Below are 16,418 nucleotides of genomic sequence, written 5' to 3'. Positions count from 1 at the left end.
CAAAATTGTGCTCTGATTTCTTTGAGGTGAGCAAAAAGTGACTTTCATCTAGACCGGTCAGGCGACAATTTCTATAAAAAGCCGCAAGTTTTCCGCCCATCAATTGCTATAATGTAAATTGGCTTTTCAAGTTCAGTGTGCCATAAAATTGTGAGAAACAATTTTGTTTACTCATTTAATTCGCGCCGCAATTTGTTTTGATTTGAGCTGATAAAAATCTCCCACAAATTCGCAAACGAATGTCGCCGCTGATAATTAAACAACTACTAATTAGAAAATTATTCTAATTATACGGTGGAATCGCTTTAAAAGTGACTGCCAAATTGCCGAACTGTTTACTTTCAAACTCAACGAGTTGATTACTTGGCCGAAATGCTCGCTCCACTCATCCAAATACTTCTTTTTAGCCAGCTGTATCCCGGCTTCATAATGGCAGGATTAGTGAAGAGCGATTCGGAGGACTTCATTGACTGGTGGCAGCACACGGTTTTCTATCAGATTTACCCAAGGTCCTTCAAGGACAGCAATGGCGATGGAATCGGCGACCTAAAGGGAATCACCTCGAAGTTGCCTTATTTGGCTGACACTGGCATTACGTCTACCTGGTTGAGTCCCATTTTCCAGTCACCAATGGTCGATTTTGGCTACGATATATCGGACTACAAGCAAATCCAGCCGGAATATGGAACCATGCAGGACTTCGAGGAGCTCATCGATAAGGCTTTTGAGTTGGGAATCAGAATTATATTGGATTTCGTTCCCAATCACAGCTCGGATCAGCATGAGTGGTTCAAGAAGTCGGCTGCCAGGGATCCAGAATACGAGGATTTCTACGTTTGGGAGGACGGTATTCTCCTGGAGAACGGAACTAGAGCTCCCCCCCAACAACTGGCCATCCGTGTTCTATGGATCTGCTTGGGAATGGCACGAAGGTCGAAAGCAATATTACCTTCATCAGTTCACCAAGGAGCAACCCGATTTGAACTACCGCAATCCCAAGGTGGTGCAAGCCATGGATGATGTGATACTATTTTGGTTGGAAAAGGGAGTCAGCGGCTTCCGCATTGATGCAGTGAATCACCTGTTCGAAGATGAATCTCTCAAGGATGAACCACTGAGTGGGAAGAGCCAGGACCCAAATTCCTACGACTACACCAAGCACATCTATTCGAGGGATCTGCCAGAGGTCGTGGAGATGATTCAGCACTGGAGGAAGCTCCTGGAGGAGTTCAGTGCCAAGCATCCCGAGAGACCCACTCGCATCATGATGACGGAGGCGTATGCTTCACCCGTCCAGCTGGCGGACTACTACGAGGATGCCAACGGGGTTCGCGGCTCCCATCTGCCCTTCAACTTCCACTTTATCACGGACGTGAAAGGCGACTCGGATGCGCGTGACTTTGTCTACAATGTGGAAAAGTGGCTGATCTACATGCCGCGCGGGCACGCGGCCAACTGGGTCATGGGCAACCACGATAACCCCCGGGTCGCCTCTCGCTTTGGTCCCGCCAGCGTGGACGCCATGAACATGCTCCTCCTCACCCTTCCCGGCGTCGCCGTCACCTACAATGTGAGTTGCTCGGCCTGATTGGGTCGCCTCTGGCTTATCTGGCTTCCTGTTTCCAGGGCGAGGAGCTCGGCATGCAGGACTACCGCGAAATTAGCTGGCAGGACACCGTGGACCCGCCGGCCAGGAATGTGGGCGAGGAGCGCTACAAGGAGGTCTCCCGCGACCCCGTCCGCACTCCTTTCCAGTGGAGCAGCGAGCAAAATGCAGGTGAGCTAGCTTTATTATTAATTAATGCTTAGATAAAAAGTTCCTTCTAACTACCTACTACTTTAATCATTTAAAATGATAGTGAATCAACATTGTCCAACTAATTAAGAATTGCCTAACTAAAAAGAAAAAACAAACACATTAAAAAAAAATTTGTTCATTGTTTAGTACACAAGTTCCAAATTTAAATTACCAAAAACAATTATAACTTTTTTTTTGAGTTGGTAAGTTTAAAATACCCACCTTGTAAGTATACACATTGAAATAAATTTTGTCTTTAAAACTCAAGCATATTAATTTAACACCAAAGCCAAATAACTTCTACAATTTATAATATGTATTAATTTGTCAATGTATTATAATTTTAAGCAATATAAAATTCTTTATCATTTTTTTTTTGCAATTAAAGTTTATAAATCTCATCTGATTCGTACAGGCTTTTCCACCGCTTCCAAAACCTGGCTGCCCGTCCACCCCAACTACCTCGAACTGAATTTGGAGGCCCAGAAGGCAGCCCAAAAGAGCCATTATCAGGTTTACAAGGACCTGATTGAGCTGCGAAGGTCGGCCATAATGCGCCTGGGCAGATTCACTATCGAACCGATTTCGCGATGGGTCTTCGCCTTCAAGCGGTGGGTGCTTAAAGGAAACCCTTTAGACACATTGATTAGTTTCAAAGTAATTTTGCAGCTCGTATCCCAATTTCGAGTCGATAATTACCGTCATTAATGTGAGCGACAAGGAACAGTTGGTGAATCTCACGGAGTTCATAAACCAACCTAAGAAACTGGTTGTTGAAGTTTCCGGAGTGAATTCCAATTATCAACCTGGGTAAGTTCGCCCCTTCGATTTACTGTCATCCATTCCCCGCTTTACACCGAAAACATTTTTGTTTCCTCTCTTTTAAAACATATCCTAAACTTATGATTTTAAATCAATTGAAAACCAATTTTGCTCAAAATTAAAAGTAGCAATACTAAGAAAAACTTAAAAATAATTTCCTTTTGGCCTTCTAAATATTTCTAAAATATTTTAGCAAAATTTAAATTTTCAAATTACAAAAATTATGAAATAAATTCATTTTTCTTGAAATCTAATCAAAGCAATAAAAAGAATAATAATGATATCAGTTTTTAATTAGTAGAATGTAATACTAATTTTAATTTATTTTTTATTAAAGTCAGAAGTTAGTTTACCTTTTAACCTTTTAATGAAAATTTCTCCAGTCAATTTAAATATTTATAAGAATAGCATCGATTCGGTATAATCTATAATCTATAAAAGAACTACTTTCCCGTATAACCCACATTCACTCCAATTTCTTTCTGTACTCCCGCTGCAGTGAATCCCTGGCCGCAAGTGCACTGTCCCTGGCCGCCAGAGAGGGTCTCGTCTGTCGGCTCGTCTAGTCGGATCGGGATTAGAGGAATTACCAGCTGATGGCGGCAAACTTTGCTCTTTAATTGCATTTCCAGTTCAAAATGTCACGCGATTGAATACAAAATGGGGGAAAATTAATGACCGTGGAGCGGACAGCTGTTTGTGTGTGTGTTTTTTTTTCGTTCGACTCGAATAGATTGAATTTAACGCTGGCCGGCGCTAATGAAGGCAAGGGGGGGTGTGGGGGTCAGAGGTCGGAAACAGCTCCTGACCGGCAAAAAAAAAAGTGGCCACATCGTCGCCTGCTCCTGGCAAGTTGCCCAGAACTTGGCCGCTTCTGATGTTTGTGTTTCATTCTCGCTCGGCCACAGTAATTTTTCATGTATGGAAAGAGAAAACACCCACGAACTTAAAAAAGATTTATGGAGCTGGCGTAGATTTCCAGCTCCCCATTTCGGAAATGCCCCCAAGCCGGGAATATAAAATATCACATGGAAAAGTTTTTAAATGTCCCTTAATAACTGAATTAAATGTTTGCGAACGGCAACTATGGCAAACTTGTTGGAAACTTTTGATTGCTCGATGCTTACACAAACATTTTGCCAACAAATGGCTCTTGTTTGGATTAGAAGTTGTAAGTTCGTAATTGTCGGAAAAGTGAGGCAAATTTTGTGAAAATCTATGAAATTTAAATGTAATTTTTAGCAAGTTTTTAGTTGATCAACCTTTATAATTCATTAGTTTCTAGTAGCCAGAGAAATAGAATATTAAAGCAATTAAGAAATAAAGCTGTGTAGCCAGCAGCTACGTTTTATTAAATCTTGTATTCTTTATTACTTAGAATGAATTATAACACGAGATATTTAAAAATTTCTAAGGCGGATTAAATGTCAAAAGCCTAAGTGATTATTGCAGTCTTTGTTAAATTTACCAACATTTACTGAGAACTAAAAAGATTAAAACGATAAGTATACATACTTTCAAGAGAACACAAGTAAATTAAAAATTTCTCAGGGCTTAACTGATTCACACAAGTTTTAACATTTCATTGCCATTACGCCACGTTGAACAGAGGCTCTCAACGGATTAAGAGTATATATATATATTGCTTTCTATATGCCCCGCTGCGTTTCATTTCGCTCTCGTTTTCACCCTGCCTGCTCCGGAATCGAGTGAGGTATTTAATATAAACTATTTGAATAATTCAGAGACAGCATTCTGGCCGAGGTCCTTGGGCTTAATCTGCCCCCGGGAGGCGGAATTGTTTTAAGAGAGCGCAGCTCAGCGGTAATGAGGTGAGCAAAAACAACTTTTTGTTTTATAATGAAAAAGTTATTATTATATTCATCCCAATTTTAGCGAACAGCGGAGAGCTTTGGTTAAGCAGCTCGTAAAGTCCGCGAATGTGATTTTGGTGGCACTGCTGGTCTACAACTTGTGGCGCCACAAATGGACCAAAGTGAATTTCAATCAGTATCGGTTTTGATTGATTTTCGTCATTCCGCGGGCTTTTACCATGTATGTATGTGTGTGCGTGCTGATTGATTGATTGATTGATTAATTAATTAATGAAACGAACATCAGCTTAAATGTCATTAACAGTTGGCCGGGACTAACGACTCTTGAATGTGGCCGATGGGATTTGCAAATTTAATTTCCTCTACCAGTGGATCTGTCAAGTGGCTGGTGATAGATGGTTATTTTCTGGGGAAGGACTATGGTGGGGAATTGATTTCAGATCAAGCTTGCATTGTGATTGTTTAAAAATGATTTATTTATAAGGATTAATGTGAGTAACGAGAACACAATAAAAATTTAAATTGTTTTGCAAGTTTTAACGATTATTTATTGTTCAGATGTATTTTTTTTTTTTTTGATCTGGACTACAATTTTGCCACTCAAATAAAGATAATTTTTTTCTATTTAAATGGCAAGTAACTTATTTGATAAATGTAGTTTTAAGAAATGTAAGCCCGATTTAAAGAGTTGCTTAAAAGCAAAACTGCTGCATTTATCCCCCAGAACCTCTTTTTTCTTCACTGGTTTTTGCCTATCCTTCTGACCTATTAAATTTCTGAGATTTCCCTCGTTTCCAATGTTTGTGAAACCACTTATCTTCATGCTAAGCGCTTGACACTCTACGACAGCAAGAGGCAAATAAATGTAAGTGTTATCCTCTGACTGAAACTGCATCCTTCTATATCGCTTTACAAATCTGCAGAAGGGGTTTTTTGTCTCCATCTGCACTTGAACAGCAGAAAAGTTGATAAATTATCCCTGCCTGAGAGAATTTGAAGGGAGTGAGTTCAGCGTAAATGAAAAAGTGGCAACAATCGTTCCCATTCAATTTGTTGCCGCTTCCGAATAGTTTCGCGTTTTTCAAGGACTTCATCGTTTGGCAGCCATTGCTACAAATTTCACGCGTTGATGCCTCCAAAAAGGAGGCAACCACCGGAGCAAACTAGATTTGCCAATGGCAGAAGCCTTGGCAAGAGAAACATCAGTACCAGGAACAGGATATGCCAATGAAATTACAGCAAAGTGCCTGCAAATTAACCAGAGCAGAAAGCTGCCAAGGACGACAAGGACCTCTATGGGTGAACGATTGACTACGGAATTTGGTTTAACTAGAAAATGTGTTCTGGTTTCCATTATGTGTAAATACGGTTAAAATAGCTATTCAGATGTTTCTCTTAGGAATCAAATATTTAAGGATTTTAATTTATGTTTAAAGCTTTCCTGAACAACTTGTAGAACTTTGGGACTTAAATTTCAATCAAAGGGAAGCAAGTTGATACCGCTAAAAAGTTATCTAGCGACTGTAATTTGCAGCATGCTGAGTAGTACTTAAAAAGTTTATATTACATTTAAGTTTACTTAGTGAAACATTTGGGCCAAACAAACTTCAGAGCGTCCAACTGGAAAGAGCTCCGAAAAATCAGAGCAAAATTGAGTTGCAAATTATGGCAAGAACACCTCGTCGAACTGCCAGGACAACGACGTCGCACTGTCTGGCTTTTGTTCTCTGACATTTGACGAGAAGGCAAACAAGGAGGACAAACACAGCCAGGACGTAGAGTGTGTGTGTTTAAGCCTTTGTGCTAGTTAGCCAAATTGTAGCAAACATGTTGGAAAGGCCCGAAAAGGAGGCGGTGCACCTTGATGCCGAAAGTGGCATCCTTTCCGCTTTCCGATTTTCCCCAGCCTTTCGGCGCGTGTGTTTCTGCTTTTGGCAGCAGCCATTTTGAACTCAGCCTTGTTTTATGTATTTTCCTTGTTTTTTTTTTTTTTTGCTTTTCTGGGGACTGCCGGCTATACACTCATTTTGCAGACAGTCGTTGGCGCCGCTTTTAACGGTTTTTAATTAAAAAAATTTCCAGAGCTCGGGCCATTGGTAATCATTTTCATTTTTATGTCTGCCTTTGTCTGTGAGCCTTCCGAAGGGTTTAACGAAAATTGATTTTAAGCCTTTTTTCGCTTTTATTATCATGGCTGTCGCTGACACTTGAAAGAAAAAGTTGGCCCGCAGAGACTAAGGCAAATTGATTGCCAATTGAGAGGCCATTGCCATAAAAGAAAACACAGGGGGCACAAAAAGGACAGAGCCGAGCTGCATATATTATCCTTTAAAGTATGCTTTGGCCAAGGCAGAGCCAAATTCAATGAGGACCCCCACATGACAATAAAACTTTATGTTCGTATGTGTGTTCTGCTGGCGCTTTGCCTTTGTCGCATTCCTTAGCATTCGGAGCATTTTTGAGCGTTTTCTGTTCGAGCGGAATTTATGCAAATTTGATTAAATTTCCTTGTCGCTTTTGGCCAGAAAGGCTGAAGTACGCAGCTCTGGCAGGTCAAGGCATCTTAGCTATGCGGTCCCTAATGAAACGCCTGAGAGTATGCCGCGGATTCTGGCAATTCACGATTGAAAGTTTTGGCTGTGGTTCCTTCCCTGAAGTTTTCAGAACTTCCTTGAGCAGGGCGATAATTTGGGTTAAATTATTACTAAGTGGTTTTCTTTTACAAGAAGTTTTTGCTTCTTTGTATTGCTATCATTATTACATAAGCATACCACAAAAGTCTCAAATTGCACAAACGAAAGGGGAAAGCATTTTGGAATATTTTGACTTTGTGTGATTTTTCTTACTATAAATAATTGTTGTTACTGAAGTATTTAAGTTTTGAAACTGTAAATTTAACCGAATTATAGTTTTTATTAGGAATTTTTGAAATAATAAACGGTTCTGCATAAATGGATCGAACATTTTTTAATCTTTTATTATTTTCTCTTTTTAAGTATTACAATTCCAGATGTCGGAGGGAAGCAGCAAATGGAATACAAGAATACCTTAAGGATCTTGCTGCTTGGTGTAAACGTTGGAATATGAGAATCAATCCGCAAAAAACTACGAACCCCTGCTTTACACTGAAGAGACTTGTATCTAACACCCCTGAAATCCAGCTAGAGGGAGTCAGTTTGGAACAGCCGTCGCAAGCAAAATATCTTGGTATCACACTGGATAAGCGCCTTACGTTCGGACCACATCTGAAAGCAACAGTCAAAAAATGTAACCAAAGGATTCAGCAACTGCGCTGGCTTACACACAGAAGGAGCACTTTGCCGCTGAGATGCAAGAGGGCAGTATATGCATTCTGTATCCTGCCAATCTGGCTTTATGGTATTCAAATTTGGGGGATCGCAGCCAAATCGAACTACAAAAGGTTACAAGTGTTGCAGAATCGGTTTCTACGTACCATTACTGACTGTCCCTGGTATGTGCGTGGCACGACACTTCACAGAGACCTAAATCTACACACTGTGGAAGAACAGATTGGGAGACACACAAGCCGATACCGAGATAGATTAGGAAGACACCGCAGCTTACTGGCTAGGAATCTACTCCCAGCGAGACCTTTGAGGCGTCTCAAAAGGCAAGGCTTTGCCAAGACGATAAGGAATCAATAAGAAAATACTAGGGGAGATGTGGGGGTTGTGGGCATAGTTTTGTTTTTGGCTTATAATTACCGAACTAGTGCATATTATTTGGACATATGGGTATCTGTGTAAAGCTAGAGACCTAAGCTAACTTGTTATGAAGAAACATACTTGACTTTGTCATGCAAAAAAATTTCATATGGACTTTTGTAAAATCGTAATTTTTAGCTAAATTTTTTTTTTTGGGGGGTTGTGGGCACCCTGGGAAAAATGCTGCAAATGGAATAATATGGAAAAAAAACCGCAACCAATATCAACAAAATGACAATTTATTTATTTCACGATTATTCTGAAAGCCGAAATATAAAGAATAAAGCGTGGAATTCTTAGTGATAATCTATATCTTACGAATATTCTGGAAGCCGAAAAATTAAGAATAAAGTGTGAAAATCTTAGTGATAATCCCTCTCAGCGGGAGAGGATCCTTTTCCAAGAGCCTAAGATTTCTACAAGAATGTTCTAGAGGGTTCCAAACAAATTTTGAAAACAATTTTACAAGAAATTGTAGGTAATAAAAAAATTTGCCAAAAAAAAACGGGTGCCCACAACCCACCCAATTTTGGTGCCCACAACCAACTTTCGCATGCATTTTAAGAAGCAATTAAAAAATGTGTTTGCATAAATTTTTTGGTTCAAATCGATATTGTTCCATTTAGTATATTGCTTTGACTAAATAAAAATGCATTACACTTACCTTTTTAATCGATTCACTTTAATTGATACACTTTTGAAAATCTTTGAATAAAGTTTCACCACCTTTTCCAAGCACAAGAAAAACCAATTCGTTAATTTCAAAAAGCAAACGCGTTCGTTTACTTTGATATTTGGCACAAATCATACATAGGGTAATTGCTTGCGAATGACATTACCAAAAAAATTCAATCTTCATTTTGTGAAGATATACGTAGGGGTGCCCACAACCGACCCATGCCCACAACCCCCACTTCTCCCCTATATATAATCCTCTTCTTAATGCTGAGGTTTGGTTTACTTTTCTCATTGGTGACACCTGTGTTGTTAAGTACTTTAATTTGCTGTACAGATTCTGCACTAAATAAATAATAAGAAAAAAAAAAAAAAAAAAAAAAATAAATGGTTCTGCTTTACTTTATGTAGTAATAAATGTGATACATATTTCTTACTCCTTTCTTATAAATTATCATTTTGGGATATAATTTAAAGGGGCCTTTTTCGACGCTTTCTTAATCGATCTTCATTAATTACTCCCTTTTGTGCTTCCTTTGTTCTTGTTAAATTTAATTACTTTAAGCTCATTTCCCAAAATTAGCCAGAGACCAAACGAAAGCCCGCTGAACCACAAACTAAATGAGCCACTTAACCCTTTTTCTTCACAAAAGCGAGGGTTTTTGGGATCGGAAAATTCCAAGTCAAAGGACTGGGACCATCTGCTGTCTGGCGGCACATCAATTAGACTTCTGGCCGTGGGTCGATGTTGTCGATGCGTTCAACTTGTCGGCCGAACGCTTGATCAGCCAAGCAGACGAGAACAGTGCAATCCCATCCTCGACACCACCCATCTGCCCCCTGTCAGCCACGCCCCCTTTTCCAGAGGGCGGAGCAAACAAATCGACGGCCATAACCAGTGGAGGGGCGAAAGACAAAACAGCCGCGACCAGGCCAACAACAAGTGTAATATGTCAATTGAAGGACACTTCCAGCCGAACACTCACCCAATCCGCCACACACAGACACACTCACACTCGCACACCCACTTCCACACTCACAAACACTCGGGTAAACTCTTGACTATTTATTGCAATGCTGTCTGCGCTGTCGCCGCAGGATATGCTACGGATATTTGCAAAATATTGCAGCGCCCATAAATTGAAACCCAAAAGGACAGGCGGCCGCCAAGCGACTTGGCTAAAAAGGCAACAAAAAAATATAGAAGGGGGGAGGGCGGAAGGGGGTCGCCAAATCGGGGGGCGTGGCTTCTGGGACTGGGGTTCAAATTCGACGTGGCCTGGCTTTGTCTCAAAATCGCCGCACGATTTGTGGCCGCTACGTGACCGGGCAAACGAGCCACCCTCCAGGACATGCCAGGACATTCGGCGGCTCAAAGGACTGTGCGCCACGGACCTGACCTTGGGCCAAAAGAATTGGCAAATACTATTCTGGGCCAATGTTTAATTTTTGTCTGCTGACTATTTTGGAGAAAAGGAAAATTGCTGCGATGGCTAAACGGCGTAAAAGATTTAAAGTACTAAAGGATTTATAAGAATTAAAGGAGTTAAAGATTTTGGGTTGGAAACGTGGTTGGGAAAACTTAGTCTGCTCGGACTTGAAATGTAAAAACGTATTATAAATTCATATATGCAAGCTCATCAGTTATTTAAATTTGCACTGAAAAGGGGGAGTTTTGTTGATTTTGAATCCAAGAAGTTCCTTTTTTTAAGTAAACCATGTTTTCCAACAGTCAGATTGACATTTTGTCCTACAGTTAGGAAATATATTCTGGAAAAAAATTTAAAAGAAACTGTTTTTTCCTTTTCACTGCATGTACGTTCTTAAAAGCGATATATTTTAACAAAAAATCTTTACATATATCTCAACTTTTCATTGCATTTGCCATAAAAACGATTATCTATCGTTAATAATTAAAACAACATTCTATGGCATGAACACAATTGTTCTTACAGCTTTAAAAACCAATTTAAAATTAAAACTGACATGAAAGTAATGCTTTTCACAGCAAACGAGAATGCTTTTCCGTTTTCCCAAGCCGGGGAAAGAAAATCCGAAATTGCATGCGTACTTTGCAGAATATCTGATGCACTCCATCGGCATCTGGCAAATTCGTTTCCTCCGAAATACAATTCATGAATTTTAATCTCGAATGGACACATGAGTGTGCCGCACACCCTCTTTTCGGACCGGTGCTCCCAGCCACTTTATTAGCCAAAACACAACTGACCGGCAGCCATGTAAACTTAGCCAAAAGGGCGCTGCGGGAAAGTGGGAAAACGGGAAAACGGAAAAGCATTGTACATGTGACCAGCAGAAGGCGGTTATCAAACTTGGCCAGAACGGCTGCCACTCAAACGGATCGAGGCCCGAACCCTGTTTACCTGGCAATAGACTTTTAAATTTCCCCACCGTGTGTACGCAACTGAGAACCTAAGCTGTGGTGATGCTGGCCAGGAAATCTGCGTGGCATATGCAGAGGGCATAAAAAGTTTCTCATAAATTTCTACCTCAACCCTGTTGGCTCCGGCCAACAAGAATCCTAAATGAATTGTTGCTGCCCGGATGGAGAGCACGGGGAGCAGGGGAGATAACTTTTATAATAGCCCAACTCGTTGGAAATTCAATTTCATTTTCAATTTAATGCTGCAACGAGCCACGAACGTACCTGCTCTGCAGAGAATTACCCTCAATATGCTGCTTTTTGTGGAGCCCTTTTTGTTGCCATTTGAATTGACTTACCTGCAATGAAATGATAGAAAAATACGTTACTCACCCGCACATACTCGTATTATTTTATGAGGTTCAGCAAGAAAAATGAGCAGCACGAAATTAAAACTAGAGCCGGAGACTTCTTATACTTTTGTTCTCCTCATTGTTCACGGAGTTCAGTGGAGGCCAGCTGGGAACAAAGGCCAGCTTCAAGGTGACTCCTGCTGTACCTTGGTTTGCAGCTCACAAATATGGGTTTCAACAAAATAAATATTTTATCTATTCTACTCTGTTAATTCCGAAATGTATGGAAAGTATTTTGTTTCAAGGAATAATGGTTTCAGGTGTTATTTTCTAATAATTTTTTGAATTAATGACTGGTATAAGATACAATTTAATACAAACAAAACTTTTTACGCAAACAATCAAGTCGATTCATACGTTAAAAAATAAATTAAATTATTTTGTGAAGAATTATTGTTTATGCACATTAAAATACCAATATTATTTATATCATTTAAATAATTACAAGTTTAAGTTTTATATTTATTTGTACTTTTTTTTATAGAAAAAACAATTTTGCCAACATTATTTTCTTGACTTCTTCAACACTCTTATTAAATTATTAGCAAGAAAAAGTTATTGCCTTTGAATTTGAAATATTTTAAAAACAATTTTCAAGTGGTAAGCTTACAAAAATGTTTATTGGTAAAGTATGAACTTTTCTTTGACAAGAGTAATACGGTGCAAACGATTTCCTTAACTTTTCCTGATTGTTTTGCACCCCAGCCACCAACAGTTTTCCCCTACACTTCCTGCGTCTGATTCTCCCTTTGTTCGACCCCTCATTGTACTCGACACCAGAGGAGCTTTAAGTTGCTTAGAGTCCGAGTGGCAGCCACTTACCTATGACGTAGGAGTACCCGTCCAGCGTGAGGACGCACTTCCTGGTGGTGGTGCCCACCAGTCCGCCCAAGACACTGACGCCGATGCCGCCGGCGCCGCCGGACGGGTACCTGGAGCTGTTCATCCTGCCGCCCGCCTTGCCGAGACTGGAGGACATGGTCCCCGGACTGCCGGCCTCGCAACTATTCAGACTCTCGCGCCGCGGCTGGGGATCCAGCCCCACGAACTCATCCCGCCGTTCGCCACTGGAGACCAGGCCGTCGCTGGAGTGATCGCGCTTCTGATCGCGGTCCACGTGGCGCAACCGGGTGCGCGGTACTCGGGAAGCGGGAATCGGAATGGAGGAAGCGGGGGATGCAGCGGATGTGGAAAGGGGAGCGGTAGCGGTACCATCCCCCTCCTCCTGGCCAATGTTCAATGTTTGTGGTTTGTCGCGTCGCGTGGGCGGCGATTCGTCCAAAGTGTCGCCCATTATAAACGATTCAGATTCAGATTTCGATAGACACGCTCTTTATAAATCGGTGGAATTATTTATATCGCGAAATGCATTTTACGAAACCGTGGGAACAAATTTTGCCTTGTCGACGTACGCCAGTTGTATTTGTATTTGTATTTCAATTTGTTTAAGATTTTATATTCATTTTTCACAATTAAAACTCACTTTAAATCACTTTATCCTTCGTTATTGAATTTTATGCTGTCTTTCTGGGTGAAAATAAATCAATGGATGCAGTTGCACAAATGAAAATTGAATCGTGAAATAGTTAAAGTTAACTCAGGCAAAACAATGATTGGCAATGATATTGCGCATTCGCAGTGTTGTGCAACCAAAATAATTCAGTTAAAGAGGAAGTGCATTGTAGAATATAAATTGTAAGTTCACTTTAACAAAAAATGAAGCTTCTCTGAATTATTATAATTTCTCTGCATATTTTTGGACATTTGTAACAAAAACAGAATCAGCTTTCGTTTTTAAAATTTTTATCTCACAATAATGAATATTTTGATGACACTTTTTCTTGTTCGGTTGGCATATTGTGTTTTATGCGATTTTACTGTGCAAAAAATGTGGGGGTGAATTTCAGTAAATACTTTCGCGTTTTTATAGTGTACCCAGTCCTGGCTCTAATTGCAGTTTTTTCCCGCTTCTGTCAATTATTTGGCTCGCTCGTCTGCTGCCTGTCGCTTCTGTATGGAACACAAGCCCTCTCCACTCATTTTGACTGACATTGTTTGGCGTTATTTGATTCGGATTTTATCGCCTTTCGTGTGGCTCTTCGGTTGGTCAGTTTGTCATTGGATTTTTTTTGCATATTTGTCATAATGCCAGTCCATTTATCAAAAATCCATCAATGCCAAATGGCTTTCCGTTTTTTGTGCGCTCCTTTATTGTTATTGTTTATGTTTCGTGGAGCGATTTGTTTTTAACACAACACGGATGTCGACGTTTCAAGTTTTGTTAAATCGTTTCGTAGCTTCGTGTGTGGCCCACCCAAATGTATCTAAATAAACATGTATTTGTTCAGATTTTAAATATATCTATACTTCAGCAAGTCGTTGGCTGGTCACGTTCGACAAATAAAGCTGAATGGCGACACTTTTAAGGTGGCTCGTACCCCGAGGAAACGCAGGAGAAATTTCTTTTTGGCACGTGGCCTAAACGTTTCACTCGAGTTGACTTGGCTAAAAAGGCGGCTGCGATACGTGCTGCCTTTTGGGAGTGATACAGGACTATCCTTCTTCTTTTAGGTGAAGAAGGATTATTGGTTCGATGGGAAAGGGGCTTTGTATCATCATTAGCCAGCTAATTAAAACGTTAACAAATGGGGCTACTGGGAGCACTTGTTTAATGAAAGCCTGCGTAAAATATTTTAAGACTTCAGCTAGATGAGCTCTGAGTCTGCTTTGAATTATTAGTTATTTTCATTTATGACGGAATATTCCGTCTGGCGGTAATTAAAGTAAAGCTTGTCTAACGATAACTTAAACCAACAAATAACTTTCATCGTAAAGCTTTGTGTGGCTAACATACATTATTAATGCGGTATGCTAGAAATAATTAATATTTTTGGGGTAATCTAAGCAGTAAGCTCACAACAGTATCAAGAGCAAATTTTGTGCTCTAACCTATACACTTTAATCAACAAACAAAACCGAATTGTTTTCGCTTCGAGACTGCTCTCCCTTATTAAACTCTGACCCCGGCAAGGTAAACAGATGAATTCCGAATGATAATCATAAAATTTTAATTAAGCTTTTATGTACATATATATAAAATTCTTTTTGCTGTTGTTTGAGTACGCCCGCATTGGGCGAAAACCCAATTGCCTGCCGCTTTGTCCTTTTGTGGTTGAGGTTATTGTTGCTGCTGCCACAGCTGCCTTTGGGTTGCCCACTCAATTGAGTGGTGCAAAATCGAGAGGCAAGTGTCAGGAGCAGCTGACAGGACTTGCGTAAGCTGGCAGAAGCACTTGCGGCTTTAAGTTTCCTTTCCTTTCCCGGCTCTTTAAGGAACGGCAATATTGCGCATACGCCGCGTTTATCAGTGTGCCTAATGAGGTATCAATAACACCGCATTTACGACTCAATTAACGAAAGATGTTTGGCTGAAATCAATGCCGGAGCTCCGAGGAGCACACAAAAGATATTATGACCGGGTGGTGGAACATTTTGCGTTGCAATTTTCGTTCGGGGCATCATAAATCGCGAAATCCTTCTTATCTTTTGCGGTCAAAGGGGGTGGATAACCCCTGGAATAAAGAGATTCCAAGTTCAGGGAACTCCTTCGATCGAATAAATTTTAAATTTATTCGACGAGTGTCCCGGCAATTTATCTAGCTCCGCCCACATTTGTTATTGGTCTTCGGGAGCAAAGTTTAGCGACCCGCATTACTAATGCTGTTTATTATAGTTTTCGTCCGTTTATCTGGGAATCTACTTATATGTTCCTCTGTTCAAGTCGAAAAGTTTCAATGAACTCGTGCGTCTATCGGTCGTTCTGGCCAGCATCGTAAACATGTCTATCTGAATGGCTCCATCCACACATCTAGCTCAAATGCCTTTTGTCCCACTGATCTGACAGATGAAAGATGAAAGCCAGGCAAATGAACACGCAGAGATAGTCGGAGCAAAGTCAATTATTTAATTAAAAGCTGTCACTTGCCGGAGCTCAATGTAGCTGTTAATGTGGGCGTTGAAGCCAGGCCAAAACTGGGCGTGGCTCCCCACACGATTGGGTTTGGTTTGAGGGGGAAAACATTGCAAATAACAGGAGAACAATAAAAGTGAAGCGACATCGCCATCTCATGGCAATAATTAAAAGCGCATACACAATTCAGTCGGAAAAGCGAAGAGGAAAATGCCGCATAGGAAGTCGTACACAAACACAAAACAGGCTGACAAAAACAATTGTGTTAGATTTAGGGCCGAGATCACAGATAAATAATGGCATGCACTTTTCGAGGCAGCCAATTAAAATGGGTATTTTCACAAAGTTTTCATTTGCTGAGTGGAATTCGTTGGAGTGCAAAAGGCATGTTTGTTATTAGAATTGAACAATAAATTGTGGATTAAAGTTAGCTTGTTTAAATAGAGACTTAAATACTTTGAGTGAATATCTGTTTTCGTTTTATTCAGTTTGAATGATTTAAATTTAGTGTTATTTGTATATAATAGTATAGTGTTAGAGCTACATAAAAAGAGGTATTTTTTTACGATATAGTAGGAATATGAACTAAAAAAATCTTCAGGAAATGTAATAACCTTTTGGAATGTGGACTAGTTTCGCGTACTTTCGATCAGTGTATATTAAATAGAGCTGCATTGTCGCCCCAGCCATTTGCACATACAAACTGGGCTATATACTTGGGCCTGCGCTACGCTATCCCCCCGTTTTAATTGTTGTAATTCCGAGTTGTTGCTGCCTCTTGACACGACCCCTTCATG

General features: G+C 40.3%; 3 protein-coding genes across 5 annotated transcripts in view; 2 read left to right on the top strand and 1 right to left on the bottom strand.

Annotated features, from left to right (window-relative positions):
• The window catches only part of LOC108102103 (calcium/calmodulin-dependent 3',5'-cyclic nucleotide phosphodiesterase 1), a 58,756-nt gene extending 44,347 nt beyond the window's left edge, over positions 1-14,409 (bottom strand). The window contains 1 exon segment of the mRNA XM_043208700.1: positions 12,474-14,409. Coding sequence (XP_043064635.1) covers positions 12,474-12,945 — 472 coding nt within the window. The 5' untranslated portion in view covers positions 12,946-14,409.
• On the top strand, positions 358-3,312 carry LOC108102113 (maltase 2). The gene is given in 6 exon segments (XM_043208701.1): positions 358-873; positions 875-1,570; positions 1,627-1,777; positions 2,214-2,409; positions 2,468-2,608; positions 3,120-3,312. Coding segments are annotated over 6 exon segments (1,752 nt in total). The 5' UTR covers positions 358-372; the 3' UTR covers positions 3,187-3,312.
• On the top strand, positions 4,143-4,988 carry LOC122320546. Of its 3 annotated transcripts, none has more exons than XM_043208705.1 (3): positions 4,143-4,452; positions 4,517-4,679; positions 4,742-4,988. In XM_043208705.1, exons 1-2 carry the CDS (start codon positions 4,448-4,450, stop codon positions 4,641-4,643), a joined length of 132 nt encoding a protein of 43 aa, XP_043064640.1. In that variant the 5' UTR covers positions 4,143-4,447; the 3' UTR covers positions 4,644-4,679; positions 4,742-4,988. The 3 variants fall into 3 exon arrangements, with proteins under 3 accessions (XP_043064640.1, XP_043064639.1, XP_043064638.1); XM_043208703.1 differs by having other exon boundaries at positions 4,149-4,452; positions 4,517-4,675; XM_043208704.1 differs by having other exon boundaries at positions 4,517-4,988.
• Positions 14,410-16,418: the final 2,009 nt, after the last annotated feature.

The sequence above is a fragment of the Drosophila ficusphila genome, unplaced genomic scaffold (assembly GCF_018152265.1).
Source record: "Drosophila ficusphila isolate 14025-0441.05 unplaced genomic scaffold, ASM1815226v1 contig_607, whole genome shotgun sequence".
NCBI classification, from domain to species: Eukaryota; Metazoa; Arthropoda; class Insecta; order Diptera; family Drosophilidae; genus Drosophila; species Drosophila ficusphila.
Note: the sequence above shows the minus strand (reverse complement) of the source record. Positions and strands in the feature narration are given on the sequence as shown.